The sequence below is a fragment of the Henckelia pumila genome, chromosome 3 (genome assembly GCF_033568475.1).
Source record: "Henckelia pumila isolate YLH828 chromosome 3, ASM3356847v2, whole genome shotgun sequence".
NCBI lineage: Eukaryota > Viridiplantae > Streptophyta > Magnoliopsida > Lamiales > Gesneriaceae > Henckelia > Henckelia pumila.
Genome location: NC_133122.1, coordinates 42,426,286 through 42,440,908, shown reverse-complemented (window position 1 = coordinate 42,440,908; position 14,623 = coordinate 42,426,286). Strand labels below are relative to the sequence as shown.

Here is a 14,623-nt window from a genome sequence, read left to right as displayed (position 1 = left end):
CAAATTTACAATCTCACTTCTTGCAGCTTGCTTATCTAGTTCGACGCCACGTAGGAAATGAATCAAACATTTGAATATATTTGTTTATTAATGTATACGTGCCTAACTCTGTATTAGACCATAAACGTTTTCCGGAGATAAGAGGAACAACGTGGTCATTAAGTCATATTTGGACACCTCCAAAATTAATTAATTGTGAAATCTGATTACCAGAATGTTGAGATCCATCAGGATCGGACATGTGACATGTCTAGTTATAATAATCATAATATATTTATATTATTCTATTAATAACACTACATATATAGTAGTAACAAAACATATAGCTAGCTAGATCGAATCGATTCATTTTTTTTTTTTTGGTGATGAATTTTGTTAATAACACGAAGAAGAATGAGAATAAATATTGGATCAATTGGTGCATTTAATATGGGGATATATTTGTTGAATGAGAGACTGAGCAAGATCTTTGTAAGCTTCTTGAGTGAGATGAATGCCATCCCAATTCAAGTATCTCTGGGGCGAAGCGCATACGGGTACTCCAGGGTTCCCGCAAGATGTCCTCAAGTTGAAATTGTACTTTCCTCCGGTTCCGCAGCACGCCTTTAGCGCGTTAGCGGGGTCGAAACCTGTACGTTTTATGATTTGATTAAGTAGAAAACGAGTACGTTACTCGTGAAATTTTTTATATAAAAAAGTCATTAAATCTTTGCTATGAATGCGTTAAGAAATGAAATGTTATGATTAAACTTTACCTAGTCTTGATGCATCTCGCAGAATAGAAAGGTAGGGAGTGTAGTAATCCCCATAAACAATGATCACATTAGGATGCTCTTTTTTCACCTCCTCGATTGCTACTTGTAATTTCTGATTGTGATACTTTGCAAAGTCGTTGAACTCTTTCAAGCAATTGTATTCATCGTATGGACCTGTGAACTTTGTGAGGATAATTGCCCCACACCCCGTCGGGAAAATCCCCGGAACGACTATCCGAACCGCCCCGTATTCGATGACACTCTACAATAAACCATTTGTAAAAATGATACACACAATAAGTAGTCGGTAAGATTTTAGTTAACTATGTTGTCAAATTTCATTATTACTCTACTATTTATGTCACAATGAAAAAAAAAACTAAAATTGCCGAAAACCAGGTTTCACCAAACTCGTCAGACAAAAAAAAAAAAAAGAAAGAAGCAATTTTAAGATAATATTAACTCACTCTAATGGCCTTTTGGATAGCAAAAACCACATCAGGGACCAAGCTGTAAGTCTGCTGAAGTGTTTTGCCTTGCATCAATGCAAATCCATAATCATTGACTCCAATCTCCCCAACAAGAAAGAGTGAGTTTTTAAGCAATTCTTTGCAATCTATGCAAGAAGAAAATATCTCAATAAATAAATTAAACCATGTATAAACCCATCATTTTTAACCCAAAAAGTCATGAGTAAAATTTACCTCTGAGGCAAATAGAATTGAAGTGAGTAAACATCCAGTCGAGCTGTACATCAAGAGAGGTCGACGTAAAAGGCGAAGAAATGTTCTTGTCTTTCAAAAATTGCACAGGCAAAGCAGTGGCCCCTGCTGTAGCAAAGTTGTTGCCCTTTCTGAAGTCCGCATCTCTATCTTGGTAGGGATTCAAGTATGGCAAACCAGATGCCATAGCTACAAATGTATAAAAATCAACCCGATATGTCGATATCGTGAAATTATACAACATAACGTAATACTTTTCATGTCAAAAAATTCGTTCTGTTTTTTTACCGATATAGTCGATGATAAGAAGACCATTGGAGCATCGGCCGGTGGACTTCTTCCCATAGAAATCTTGGCCATAAGGAAGCCTTGCATATACGCTTTGAGCGCCGCCGCTGCTCTCGCGAATGTAGTTCCCGGTGTCCGACAAAGAATCCCCCAGTTGGTATATCTTGTCGATGTAGCATTTCTTCAAGTCAAGTGCATTGATGCAATGCACAAACACTAACACTGATAACACACCAAAAGTGAGACCAATGAATTCAAATTTGGCCATTTTCTCCAATGGAAAATCAAGAGTTATGTGTTTCCGTAGTGGTGATATATCTCGACCAAAAAAAGGTGCATGTATTTATAGCATAATGGAAGTGACAAAGGTGAATTAAGTTCAATTAAAATTATGAGAAATTTATAACTTCTATTTTTTTAAAAATAGCCTTGTTTACTAAAAATTTTATGATTTAGCCTTAATTTATTTAAAAATCCTAAAATACCCATAAAAATAGCCTTGTTCATCATTATTTTTATTTTTATTTTCATACCTTTTTAATTAAATATATTGTTATTATTTATTTAATATTTAAAAAGAAGAAAAGGGGAAAAAACGAAAGTTTTACTTTTTTTTTAACGGTAAACGAAAGTATTAATCAATTAATGGTTAACTATCTCATCCAAAATAAGAATTGTTAGCCATTTACTATTTATCTTTAAAAATGCTAACTTATATTTTATTTAACTACTAATTTTGGTAGAAAATTCCTTATTATATTTTAAGATTTTTATTTGTATAAACTTTCAGATTTTTATTATGAAATTGTACCTTTGGAATATAATATGTCTTTTGTGTTTTATATAGAAAAGGTTTAAAAGAAGGATAAATAAAAAATATATTTTAAAGGTCATTTTGGAACTTAGGGCTATTTTTAAAAATTAACTTAATTGAAGGCCAAATTCATTATGGTAGTTTAAGAAAGGCCTTTTTAAAAAATCCCTCATTAATTATTGCAATCAAATTGTTGATTTGTTTTCCTTATTCAAATAATGGAGCATCAAATTTTATAATTATTATGTGTTTAAGAGAGATTTAATTTAGAGGTTTCTTTCTTTTTTCTTTAAAAATCCCAAATCAATATTAAGAATTACGATATTAGAGTCTATATTATACTCATGTAATTTAATATGGATATATGTTAAATATACTTCTATAGATTACAGATTTAAAATAACTAGCCTTGATGTCATGATGTGTTTATTGATATAAACAAGAAATTTACTCTTCTCAAATTATATATATAATATATATATATATTTTTTATTAATAAAAATATCATAATTAAAAACCTACTTCATATATTTGACATTTAAATTATCTTATCAACCACAACATAAAAAATAATATAAGAAAACTATTTTTAAACATTTTGAATTTATCACAAATTTTTTTTTCACAAATAAGTTCAACAATAAAAATTTTAATGGGCACTAGTCTGGTTAATGTTTTTCCTTATAAATGAGGATGTATTTAAATATATGCTTTGATTTGACTTATAAATTTGGATGGGTTATCCTTGATTTTAAATTTAGATTTGAATAATATATATATTGATTTATTCTGCAAGATTTAATATAGGACTTTGATTTGATATTAATTACTTTCTAAACATGTTAGACTCTAAATCAATTATGCAAATTAATTTGTTCTGTGGATTAGAAATTGATTCTTCACACTTCGTTATGGAATTTCAAGATTATTATCTCAGTTAAATATATCACAAAAATTCTAGTAAAATAGTCTTACTGGTTAAGATAGTGTTATCGGTCAATTTTTGTTAGAAAAATATTTTATTTGAATCATCTATAAAAAAAATACTATATTTATGTTAAAAATATCATTTTTTATTATAAGTATAAGCATACTTAAATCTCTCTTATATTATATCGGTTGGGGCTATGCTCTACCGGGTGTTCTTCACCCGATGGAATCTTGGCCCTTCATTGGCCCGGGACCCACACAAATTTGTGTGGTTCCCGGGCCAATGAAGAGCAGATGCTGCTCCGGGTGAAGCACACCCGGTGTAGCATGGTCTGACCCGATTATATCACTAAAAAATACATTGATCATTTTCAAATCGGATTGGATTGGTGGATTTGACCGATAAAAGGTCAGAAAATATCCAAAACTTGTTTTAATAGTCAAACTGGTCAAAAATTAAAAAACGAACCGGTTTTCAATTTTTTTTTATATTTTATTTGAAAATTATTATTTTTTTGAAATATTATTCAAATTTTATTTTATAACCTTAAATATAATATTCATTACATATATGATTATTTAAAGTTATTTCTTATTAAAAGTATTATTTAATTTATTTAAAATTTATTCTTCATCAAATATATTATTTCAGTTATTTAATTTTTTTATATTTTTGCTAAAAATGTATAACTATAATAAATATTTTGAATATATTTATATAATAATTTAATTTTCAAAGTTTGCTAAATAAATATATATTTCCATACATCGTTTATGTTGTAAAAATATATTATTCATTATATTATAACACATAAATGGTTTTTCGATCCGATTATGCGATTAAAACGATCCAACCGATTGAATCGTTTTTCAAAATAAACCGATTTGAAACGTTGCTCAAAATATTTTTGCATGTTTTTTTGTTTATTTCGTTCTTCCGTTACCCAAAATTTTATGAGTTAATGAACCAAAAAAGTATTTTCCCAATCTTAAATTACGACTCCTAAATTTTATTTAAATAAAAAGTTGAATTACGATAATAAAAATTTAAAAAAAAACTTGATTTTCCATTTGCTTTTAATTTCCATGTTTTTTTTTTTTTAAAATTTTCATCTTGTCTGTAATTTCTTGTGTGAATTGTGATTGCAAATTTGCAATTACTCGGATCAATGTTAAACCTTTTACAAAAATCATTAGGGGAAGAAAAAACCCTAGCTTTTGGGTTTTTTCTCAAGGGACTGATTTTGACCCCTAGCCTCATTCTCGAGCTCCTGTTTTCCGAACAGATTTGCTATTTCTGAAGGCTGAAGCTAACCGTGTATCTTTATCAGGTATTGTTTTGATTGGTCTACTAGCTGACAAGTGAAAGTTATAATATTTTGTAGTATTTTGGTTTTTGTTTATGTTATGGATTCAAGGTTCTTGAACTTTAACCCGTGTGGACGTTATAGGGAGGGAGAGTTCTGATTGTTTAATGTTTGATGTAGCCCATGTTTCTGGAGCCATTAAGAGTTAGAGACAGTGAATTCATGTGGATTTTCGATAGTTGATTTCTTTTACATCGAATCGATGAATGTGTTTCGTTTTCCCTGTACATGATTTGCTCCATTCACGATCCACAAATCAAGCACGTTCAATCTCCTCTTTTTTTTCTTTTTTTTTTTGCATTATGATACGTGTCCCATTTGTTCCGTCAAATAAATAATTTTTTGGCTTTCTTTTTGTATTCCATTTTGTTCTTCAATTTGTCGTAAATATTGTACGCGTTGATTTGTAATTAGTTTTTGGGATTGTCAAATGACCTTTTGCTTTCGAATTCAATTAACTCATTTCGATAATGCGCTCATTTACAAGAATGCAATTGGAGTCAAATTTGTGATGCATTCACGCAACCGATCATGGAGCTAATTTGTTTGCTGTTGGTCATATTGTCGAGGAAAATAAATGGTTCGAAAGTGATGTAGGAATTTTTTTAGTGAGGGGGAAGTTGTGTGTTTCAGGAAAAAAATTGAACTTTATGTGTGAAATTTTTTACAGCTGACCCATTCACTCTGCTGTTTCCATTGGCTCTGCTCTTCTTCCGGATTCAGAGTTGTTGTATGTGTGATTCTATTTTACTCATTCTTTATTAGTGAACAGTTTATATTTTTTGTTAGAATTTTATGATTTATTGTATAATAACTGTTTATACAAGTCAATCATATTGAACCATAAACCTAATAGAAATGCGTGAATCCAAAATACCAGCCTTTTTGGTGGAAGAGATCCTCAAGTTTATTTATCGCTTCACATTTCATTGTGAGCCAATGTGGGATGTATCATGTACGCAATTACCGAATCCTTGAGAAGCCAATGCTTGCAGTAGCCCACCATAAATGACTTTCATTCACCCATCGGGGTTTGGTGCAGATACCATACTCCAGCCCCTAATGTGAACTCCGCTCTTGATCTGATAGTAGTTCTTTTCTAATTTGTCGCTCTCACCGTGTCGATTTTGTAGATGACTGCCAAATTTAGTCCGTGGGTTCAAGAGGAGAGTATAAATAGATTGAATTTAAGGTGTGAGTTTGAGCTAATTCGCCATGTTACATTTGATTGTCGAGCCAATATGAGACATACAATAAACCATGTGCTGATATTGTGAAAAAGATTGAATTAAAGGCATGTCTTATGTTTTTGGATTGGGACTTCTCATATTTAGTGAAATAATGTTTATACGTTCGAGAATATAAAGCATGCATTTAACTTGGTGTGATTTTAAGAAAAACAAAAACTTGGTGTTAGCGTACCAATTATAATCTATCTGCTCGTACTTGGTTGATGATTAGGTGTGAGGAAATTGCAATGAACCCGGTAGAGGATTCAAAGAAAAAATCTGAACCTAAATTGGTGAAGCTGGACAGATCATTCAAATTGGTATGCTTCTTGCTCTGTAACTGAAGGGGGTCTTGTCCATGGCAGGGATAAGAAATCAGTTGTGGAAAATGAATTATTTAGGAAAATGCTTTCTGAAAGTTGCCAAAATGGAGAAGTTTATAGGTTTGTATTTTCAATTAAAACATTGGTCTCCTAAAACCTTCCATTTGCTATCGCGGATGTTTAATTCATTTCTTTCCTGCGTACTAGATTCTTGCCATAATCCAATGGGCACCATAGTTTGCCGTCAAAGTTTTCTTTGTGCTATTGGCATGTAGAGTATTTGCAACATTCTAAAAGCTGTTCACAACGAACCGTGGTATTATATACAGGCTGAGCAATGGGTCAATAACATGAGTGCATCCTCAGTAAATGATAAGTCAGCTGTGGTGGAATTGGAAGGGCGGCCTGCAAGGTAAGTACAATTCTCCGCAGTCAAACTCATAGCATAACGATTTATCAGCATAGAATGACACCTTTAAAATTTTGTAGGCTTGGTATTGGCGCGACAGTTCCTAGAGAGTCCAGAGTTACGGTATCAAATGATCCTGTGGGAAGAAAATTGCTTGCCAAGTTAAATGCCAGCAAAAGAAAAGTCACTGAGAGAGCCGATGGTTTGGAGCCCTCTGCGAAAAACCGAGATGTGGATGAAGAAAGCGAGGAAGATGAGTCGGAGAGTAAAACCAAGGTCTTTGGAAAGAAGAGACCCATGAGTTTAATGCCCACTGTTATAGCGAAGAGGAAGCATGCGTAGACTTAGTTGATATGCATATCAAATTACCTAAAAATGATAATATCTTTTATGAGGTTATTATGGTGGGCTAAAGTAAGGGATGTAATCGTGTCGACCTGAATTCGTGAAAGTTTGGGCTTGAGTCGTTTATAATCGAGCCAATCTTGAGCACCAATATATCCATGACTAACGAGGTTATTTTATCGGGTCTAAATAAATTTAATAATATTTATTAAATTTATTAAAAATTACATATTATATTTAGAGAAAAATATAATATTTTTATTAAAAATTTGTAATTTTATTATGATAATAGATTTTTATATATTTTTCATAAGTAGTAATGTAAAATCTATAAGTCAAATATCAAAATTATTATTTTACATTTAAGAGTTGATTCACAGTTCTATCAATGAACATGTTCATGATCACGAGTTAACGAGTCAAATATTATAAAATTCAAACTTGATTCGTTTATCTTGAGGAGCTTCACTAAACGAGTTTAAATAAGTTTTTATCGAATCGAATTTCGAATAATTTACGAACCATTTGGTTCTTTTACCTCTTAGCTAAAATGGCTACTTCTTCAATAACTAGTCGATATTAAACAGTGCTTGCAAATGTTTTAAAAAACATGATTATAGATTCTCTTTACAAAGTTTTGAAAATTTTATAATTATATTTCAAGCATTTGCAAACACTACAAAAATAAATTATGTTTCCACTTTAGTTTAATTAAACAATGATTGGCCACTTGGCCCACTTCGCGTGTCACTATTATTTATTTACGGTTTGTTGTTGTTGTTTTTTTTTTGATAATAAATTAGTATCACGGGACAGACACGCTCTATCCATATAATATAATTGTTAAGCTAACTTCAGAAAGAGAGGAGGTTGATTAAACTGCAGTTATAGTTCTAATCATGATCCATTAGTGTGTTATTATTATATTGAATTAGTAACTAGCCATAAATACATTGAATCCTTAAAGCATCTAATTTAAAGCACTTACTAAATTCTGTATAAAAAAAAAAATCAGACAGCATTTCATATGCCTTTCTATTAATTTTGATCATGATTAATAGTTACGAAAATAATAAAATTACTTCGATTAGTTAAACTGAAAAGTTTAATGTCCAACAGTTAATTGTTAATTGTTATCTAACACATGAGTTTAAAATTTGAGACAAGATTTCGGGTTGAAGTCACTATCATTACAACTCTTTCTCTAACATTTTTTTTAAAGATTAGTGTGTAATTAAGGTAGTGTTAGGAACAGTTTGTAGAAAGTGCTTCTCAACTTTTTCTTAACAATCATTACAACTCTTTCTCTAACATTTTTTTTAAGATTAGTGTGTAATTAAGGTAGTGTTTGGAACAGCTTCTAAAAAGCACTTCTCAACTTTTCCTTAACAAAATTTTGAAATTTTGTTTGAGAAAAAAAATTGAGAAGTACTTTCTAAAAGCTCTCTCAAACACTACATAAATCGATTTGAAAATATAATTCCCTAGACTGATTCAGAAATAATTATTTTGTGATGTTATTGATGTCTGAAGGTTGGGAACATTTAACTTTCTAATATAATAGTTAGAGGTCCAAAGCATAAATGTAACAAAACGATGGGTGGATTAATTATATGTAGTATCAATTGGTATCTGTTATGTTTTTATAATAAAAGGTAGTACAATTTAATTTAGGGATATATAATATAGAAGGAAAAATATGCTAATTATTCTTTTATTGACATCTTTTCTTATAGTTGTGGGAAGAACATGAATTCATATATATTACAAGAGAAGTCAGCAACTATATTTTTTTATATATGATTGTAATTTTAGCCTCTAACTTGTATGTGCCAGATATATGTTTTTTTTTTTTCCTTTTAAAAAAAAAAATCGATTTAAGTAAAATCTTTTGTCAGATGATTATAATTACGTCACGAGATCATTCTGATTTTTGTTTAGTGACTTGACAAGAATTTTAAAATTAGATGGATAAAAACTTTGATAATTTATAGGTATAGGCTAAATATTGTAATGTTTATGATAAATAGATATTAATATTTGTGTAAGATTGAGCACTTGCAGCTTTGCAAATTTTATAATTAGTGATGACAATACAATTTAAATATTTTAAGTCGTACATCAGTTCAAGCATTATGTTTTGATTACTCTATACAAAATATAAATTATTGTACCAATAAGTTTGTGTCTAGTATCCAGTTTTCGATAACATTTTGTATTGTGAATACTTTTGTACTAAGATGAAATTTCACTATTTTAGTATTTGGAGAAAAAAAAACTCAAATAGAGATGGGGAAATATAAGAGAATACGAGCCTTTTTTAACAGAAAAAATATGTGTTCCGTATATCGTATCGTCTCGTTTTTATTCTTATTATTATTATTATTATTATTATTATTATTATTATTATTATTATTATTTTATTTTTTATTATTATTATTATGTTTTTTTTCCCCTAAACTTGATCAATTTTTCATGTTTGGACTCATCACAATTATTATTATTATTATTATTGAAATTTGTTAGTTAATAAACAGTTGGGTGATTGAACTTGAAATATCTATATTAAACTTGCTAAAGTCTACCTTATCTCATGCCGTGAGACAAGATTAGCTAATAAATTACGCCGCATTATTATCAAATAAAGACTAAATACCACAATTAATTAAAGCTGTCAGAATTTGGCTCCTTAGTTTCTGAGAAGCTACCAATTATTTACATGAATAATAAATTTTCATCTAATAGTATTTTATATCCCAAAAATGATTTGATACGCGATTGTTGAAGACATATATATAGCCAAGGAATTGGAGAAGCTTTTTATAATATTGAAAGCTAATGCGAGCCACCAACAAACTAAATTGGCCCGAGATTATCATGATAATTTTGGATCGAGTAATTTGAAATCATATTAATTATTTGGACAATTTTTATTATAGAAATTCGCTATTCATTATATATCTGTAAGATCGAACGTTTGTCGTTTTATCAAAACTTATAGAATCAACACTAATATTTCATATCCGTTGCTCTAATGATTATAATATATTTGAAATACATCCAAAATCAACGTCGTTTTGAAACGATCGCTCAAATTATATTTCAAGCAGATCGGAGTCATCCGGCCAAACAAAGACTTACAAGATTTCAAATGGCAAGGAACAAAGATCATGTGGACGGAAGTAGGTCATCAATAGATCAGGAATTCATATAACTTAGCTTAGATGATAATATGTGTTGAAATTTTGATTAAAAAATATCTTAGAATATTTTATTGAGAATCTGTAAAATTTTAATTTTTCAAAAAATTAAATAACGAAATGCGACTACTGTGCCTATTACTTATAACTTAATTAGATGATGATGCTTTGTTCTTGAATCTTGACTCGATCGAGTTATCATAAACCCAAAAAAAAAAAAAAAATTTATAAAAAATATATAACCCTCCATGATTGGTCAACATGTATTAAAACCCAAAATTTTAAATTTATATTATACTTTAGACTATATTATTCAACTTGAGACATTTTATAATTATCACGGTACATCATTTTATTAAATATCAAAGTTACTTAATTTGATTTTTAACATTCATTATTTACGAAAAATTTTATTATAAAAAAACCAAAATCATATAAAAAAAATAATCTATATAACCTTTTATTTTAATTACTTTTGAAAATTTAACTCTTTTTTTTGGATGTACATGTACACTTCGCGTGCTATGGATGCTTGTATATATATACTATGTACTCACTCGTTGCATATATATATATATTATTTGCAACTTATTCCGCGTAATTTGTACTTTCACGTCGTTGTACTATACCAATACACACATTAAATATTTGTTAACTGTTATTAAATTGGTGGAGTCAAATGTGGCGAATCGTTTTAATTGAATCAATAAATAAGTACATTATTATTTTGTAGTACCGATTAAATTGACTATGATCACCACCCTGGTATTCCCCACTCACCCTCACACTCTTTTGCATCAAATATATATATGTATATGTTATATTTCTTTTTTCTGTTATCCCAAAGATATAGTTCATTTTCTATGTTTAGCAGCATTTTTTTTTTCAAGACTAATATATCTCCATTTAACTAAATCTTAGAATATGTGAAATCGTTTTTAAAATGAATTAAATAATATAGACAGAACAAGAAGATTGATAATGACAATTAACTTTATGTTTACCATGATTTTCTTAATCTTTGTACAAAAGAAAACAAATTAACTTATATAATCTTTCGATTTTTCCACAAAATTACTTGACCTTAAAACAAGCTATAAGGATACTCGGATTATAAGATGGAGTACTCCCCGATTTCTCTTTTTGCCATTAAATAAACATCCACACACACACACACACACACACACACACACACACACACACACACACACACACACACATATATATATATATATATATAATTATGTGGTTTCAAAAAACAAAAAAAAAATGTATAAGATCTATAGTAATAGCATGAAATTAATCTGAAACTTAATGCGACTTCAGATTTAAGATAGATTTTACAAAATGTATAGTTCTTGGCCCTTTCACGATAATTATACTGATTTAAAAATCGATTTAATTATATATTTCTAAAAACATCCCAAAATAATGGAAGTGAGATTGAAATAAAATGATTAAGGTGGAACAATCCAAACGTGCGAGGCGGTCTATTATATTCTCTGTCTCAATCAGGCAACAGTACTACTGCGATATATATGATTTAGCTAGGTTCCAACTGTTAATTCTTATATATATATATGTTATAATTAAGTTGCAAGTCATATTTTATATATTTGTGAGATTTTATTCTGTATCTTAAATATGCCAAAGTGATCGTGCGTTGCCGGCTCAGATCTCCAATTATACATGCGTACAAGAATAAATAATAATGCTCTCAAAAAAAAAAAGAATAAATAATAATAACAACAACGTAGGTATACATAATTTAAATACATTTTCCTTTCAAAAAATTTTTTTAATACATTTTCGTGATATTGTTTTATAATATATATGATTAACATTATTGAGTGCGAATAAAAATATCTTTAAATTTTTACAGGCTGGTGATTAACTTGTAAATATACTGAAAATCAGCGCGCGTGGTTCTATGTGCTCACATAATTTTAAAAATTCAATATTTTTCAAAAAGATATAAGGGATTAAAAGACATGGAGATAAAATAAAGAAACATAGGTGAAATGAAATAATGGAAAAAGAAGATGAAGAGAGGTATGAAAATGAATATTATGCGAGCACCATTAAATTCAATAACAAATATTAGAAATAAACTTGGTGTCATATCTACACACCAAAGTGTTAACTATGACGTGATCAAGTATTATATAATAACTAGTGATCCGAAGCACGCGTTGCGTGCTTTTACAGTATTTTTTTAATAAAATTTATTTTTTATTTCTGGTTTGAGGGAAAAAAACGTTCTTTGGGAGACATGTGAGAGAGACGTGAGATGAAATTAGAATTGTGAAAGTTGTCAAAATGTTGTTTTGCCCTTTGCCTTCAAAAAAAAAAAAAAAAAGTTATGCAGAGAACTCTCAATAAATAAGGGTAAAATGGAAAAAAAATCGATGTCATCTTGACACACCAAAAATAGTTATTAAAAGGTGTCCAAGTTTTATATAATAGTATAGATAATAATAACTAGTAACTTATCGCACGCATGTGGTTTACACATGCTTAACTTAAAAAAAAATGAGAAGGAGATGGAGAAATGTGTGAAGATTACTAATTAATAAGCGCACACCATCAAAATTACACAACAAATTATGTAAGGGTAAACTTGAAAATAATATTTGGTGCCACATTGACATAACAAAGTCGTTACTATAGTGTGTCTCAGACTCTCACATATATTTATATAATAGCGATGATGATGATATATAGTGTGTGTCTTTTGTTATTATTTTTTCATTTATTTTTTCTTAGATGAGTTTTAATGTGTATAACATGAACTTTTATTTTGCATCTTATGAACCACAAAAAAAGATCAAAACAAACAAAAAAAAGAATCCAAGTTATTGAATATAAATCAAATTTTTATAAGTCATGTGACTAAATCCAAAATAGGTGAACTAACAAGATAAATCGTCATTTGCCTCGTATGTCAAGTTTCATAATCTTACAACTTTAAATTTTTGACAGTTTTAATTTTTTTTCCATGAGACGTTGATGTGGTATTGCATAAATCATCGTTACATCATCACCATGGCAATCCATGCCACAGTTGTGTGATCTCGGAAAATGATAAAAATTATATAAAAAAATTAGCAAACTAAAACTGAAATTTAATGATATAATTAATAACAGATCAAATCGCAAAGTGTCAAATATTCATTGCAAAAACTTTAATTTTCCTTAAAAAATTATTATCACAGCAATTTTCATATATTTTTAGTACAATCATATACGCAAAATCTATTTGTTGTGGGTGTTATTAATGACGGTTAAATTTGGTTTTGGCTCTTAAAAAAAACAAATCTTGACATAAAAATATTAAGGATGCCCTTTCGGACTCGCTCGAATGCTTTGATTCTTGTCTAGTTGCTAGCTGCAACACGTCTTTCTCTTTCAAAGTGGAAAAAAAAAAAAAAAAGGTGCATGTTTTATGTGAATTTTATATTCACAGCTCATGCCAATCTGGTTCTATGTTATAAATTTACAATCTTGTATAAAATAATATAAATATATAATGACCACAAAGAAATTTGTTACTACATAAATTAGATATTTTGTTTTAAAACTTAAACTTAACAAACACATTATATAGATAAAATTTACTATATATATGTTGCTTAGAAGAACTTAATTATACATACCAAATTAAAAAAAAAAAAAAACCCCCTTCCATGAACTTCAATCTACACCTTTTGGATTATATGGTATTTTTAATCCAAGAAAACACTTTGTTTTCATGTGAAGTGGCATATTAATGCTTTTTTTTTTTTTTTTTTTTTAAAAAGGACACATTGATGCATTAAAAAAAGGACACATTAATTGATTCCAATGTTTTTAAAATATTTATAACTATACATAGGCAGACAGCACATGTAAGTGTGATATACATATACATACATATATATTGATCAGTTTGGCGTAATATTTAATATGTACAAAAACTCTGTGTATTATATTATTAACTAAAAAAATTTAATCACCCTAAATTTTTTAAAAATAAATATAGCACGGTTATTTTAAATAAAATAAAAAAGAGTTTTTTTTGAAAATAAAAAAGAGTTAAAGTATATAAAAATTCCTAATTTGGACAGCTAAACAAGTCGCGTCCTTGGAACTTTTTCCACACACATCGTAATTCGTATGTAGAGTAGGTGGTGGTGGTTTATTATTATTATTATTATTATTATTATGTATTATGCGTATCTTTAATTCCTCGAAATCAAACA

The 14,623-nt window shown here is 29.1% G+C and overlaps 2 protein-coding genes across 3 annotated transcripts; one reads left to right on the top strand and one right to left on the bottom strand.

The window, feature by feature from the left end:
- Positions 1–329: 329 nt before the first annotated feature.
- On the bottom strand, positions 330–2,056 carry LOC140893251 (GDSL esterase/lipase At5g03980-like). Its single transcript, XM_073302320.1, has 5 exons — positions 1,766–2,056; positions 1,460–1,666; positions 1,223–1,371; positions 756–1,017; positions 330–629 (listed from the first exon to the last, which is right to left on the bottom strand). Exons 1-5 carry the CDS (start codon positions 2,031–2,033, stop codon positions 412–414), a joined length of 1,104 nt encoding a protein of 367 aa, XP_073158421.1. The 5' UTR covers positions 2,034–2,056; the 3' UTR covers positions 330–411.
- Positions 2,057–4,620: 2,564 nt separating this feature from the next.
- On the top strand, positions 4,621–7,361 carry LOC140892310 (uncharacterized). 2 transcript variants are annotated; one of them, XM_073301158.1, is made up of 6 exons: positions 5,439–5,456; positions 5,547–5,606; positions 6,010–6,068; positions 6,338–6,425; positions 6,758–6,840; positions 6,918–7,361. In XM_073301158.1, the coding sequence occupies exons 1-6, from the start codon at positions 5,454–5,456 to the stop codon at positions 7,177–7,179; spliced, it is 555 nt and encodes a 184-aa protein (XP_073157259.1). In that variant the 5' UTR covers positions 5,439–5,453; the 3' UTR covers positions 7,180–7,361. The 2 variants fall into 2 exon arrangements, with proteins under 2 accessions (XP_073157260.1, XP_073157259.1); XM_073301159.1 differs by lacking the exons at positions 5,439–5,456; positions 5,547–5,606 and adding an exon at positions 4,621–4,840.
- The last annotated feature ends 7,262 nt before the right edge of the window (positions 7,362–14,623 follow it).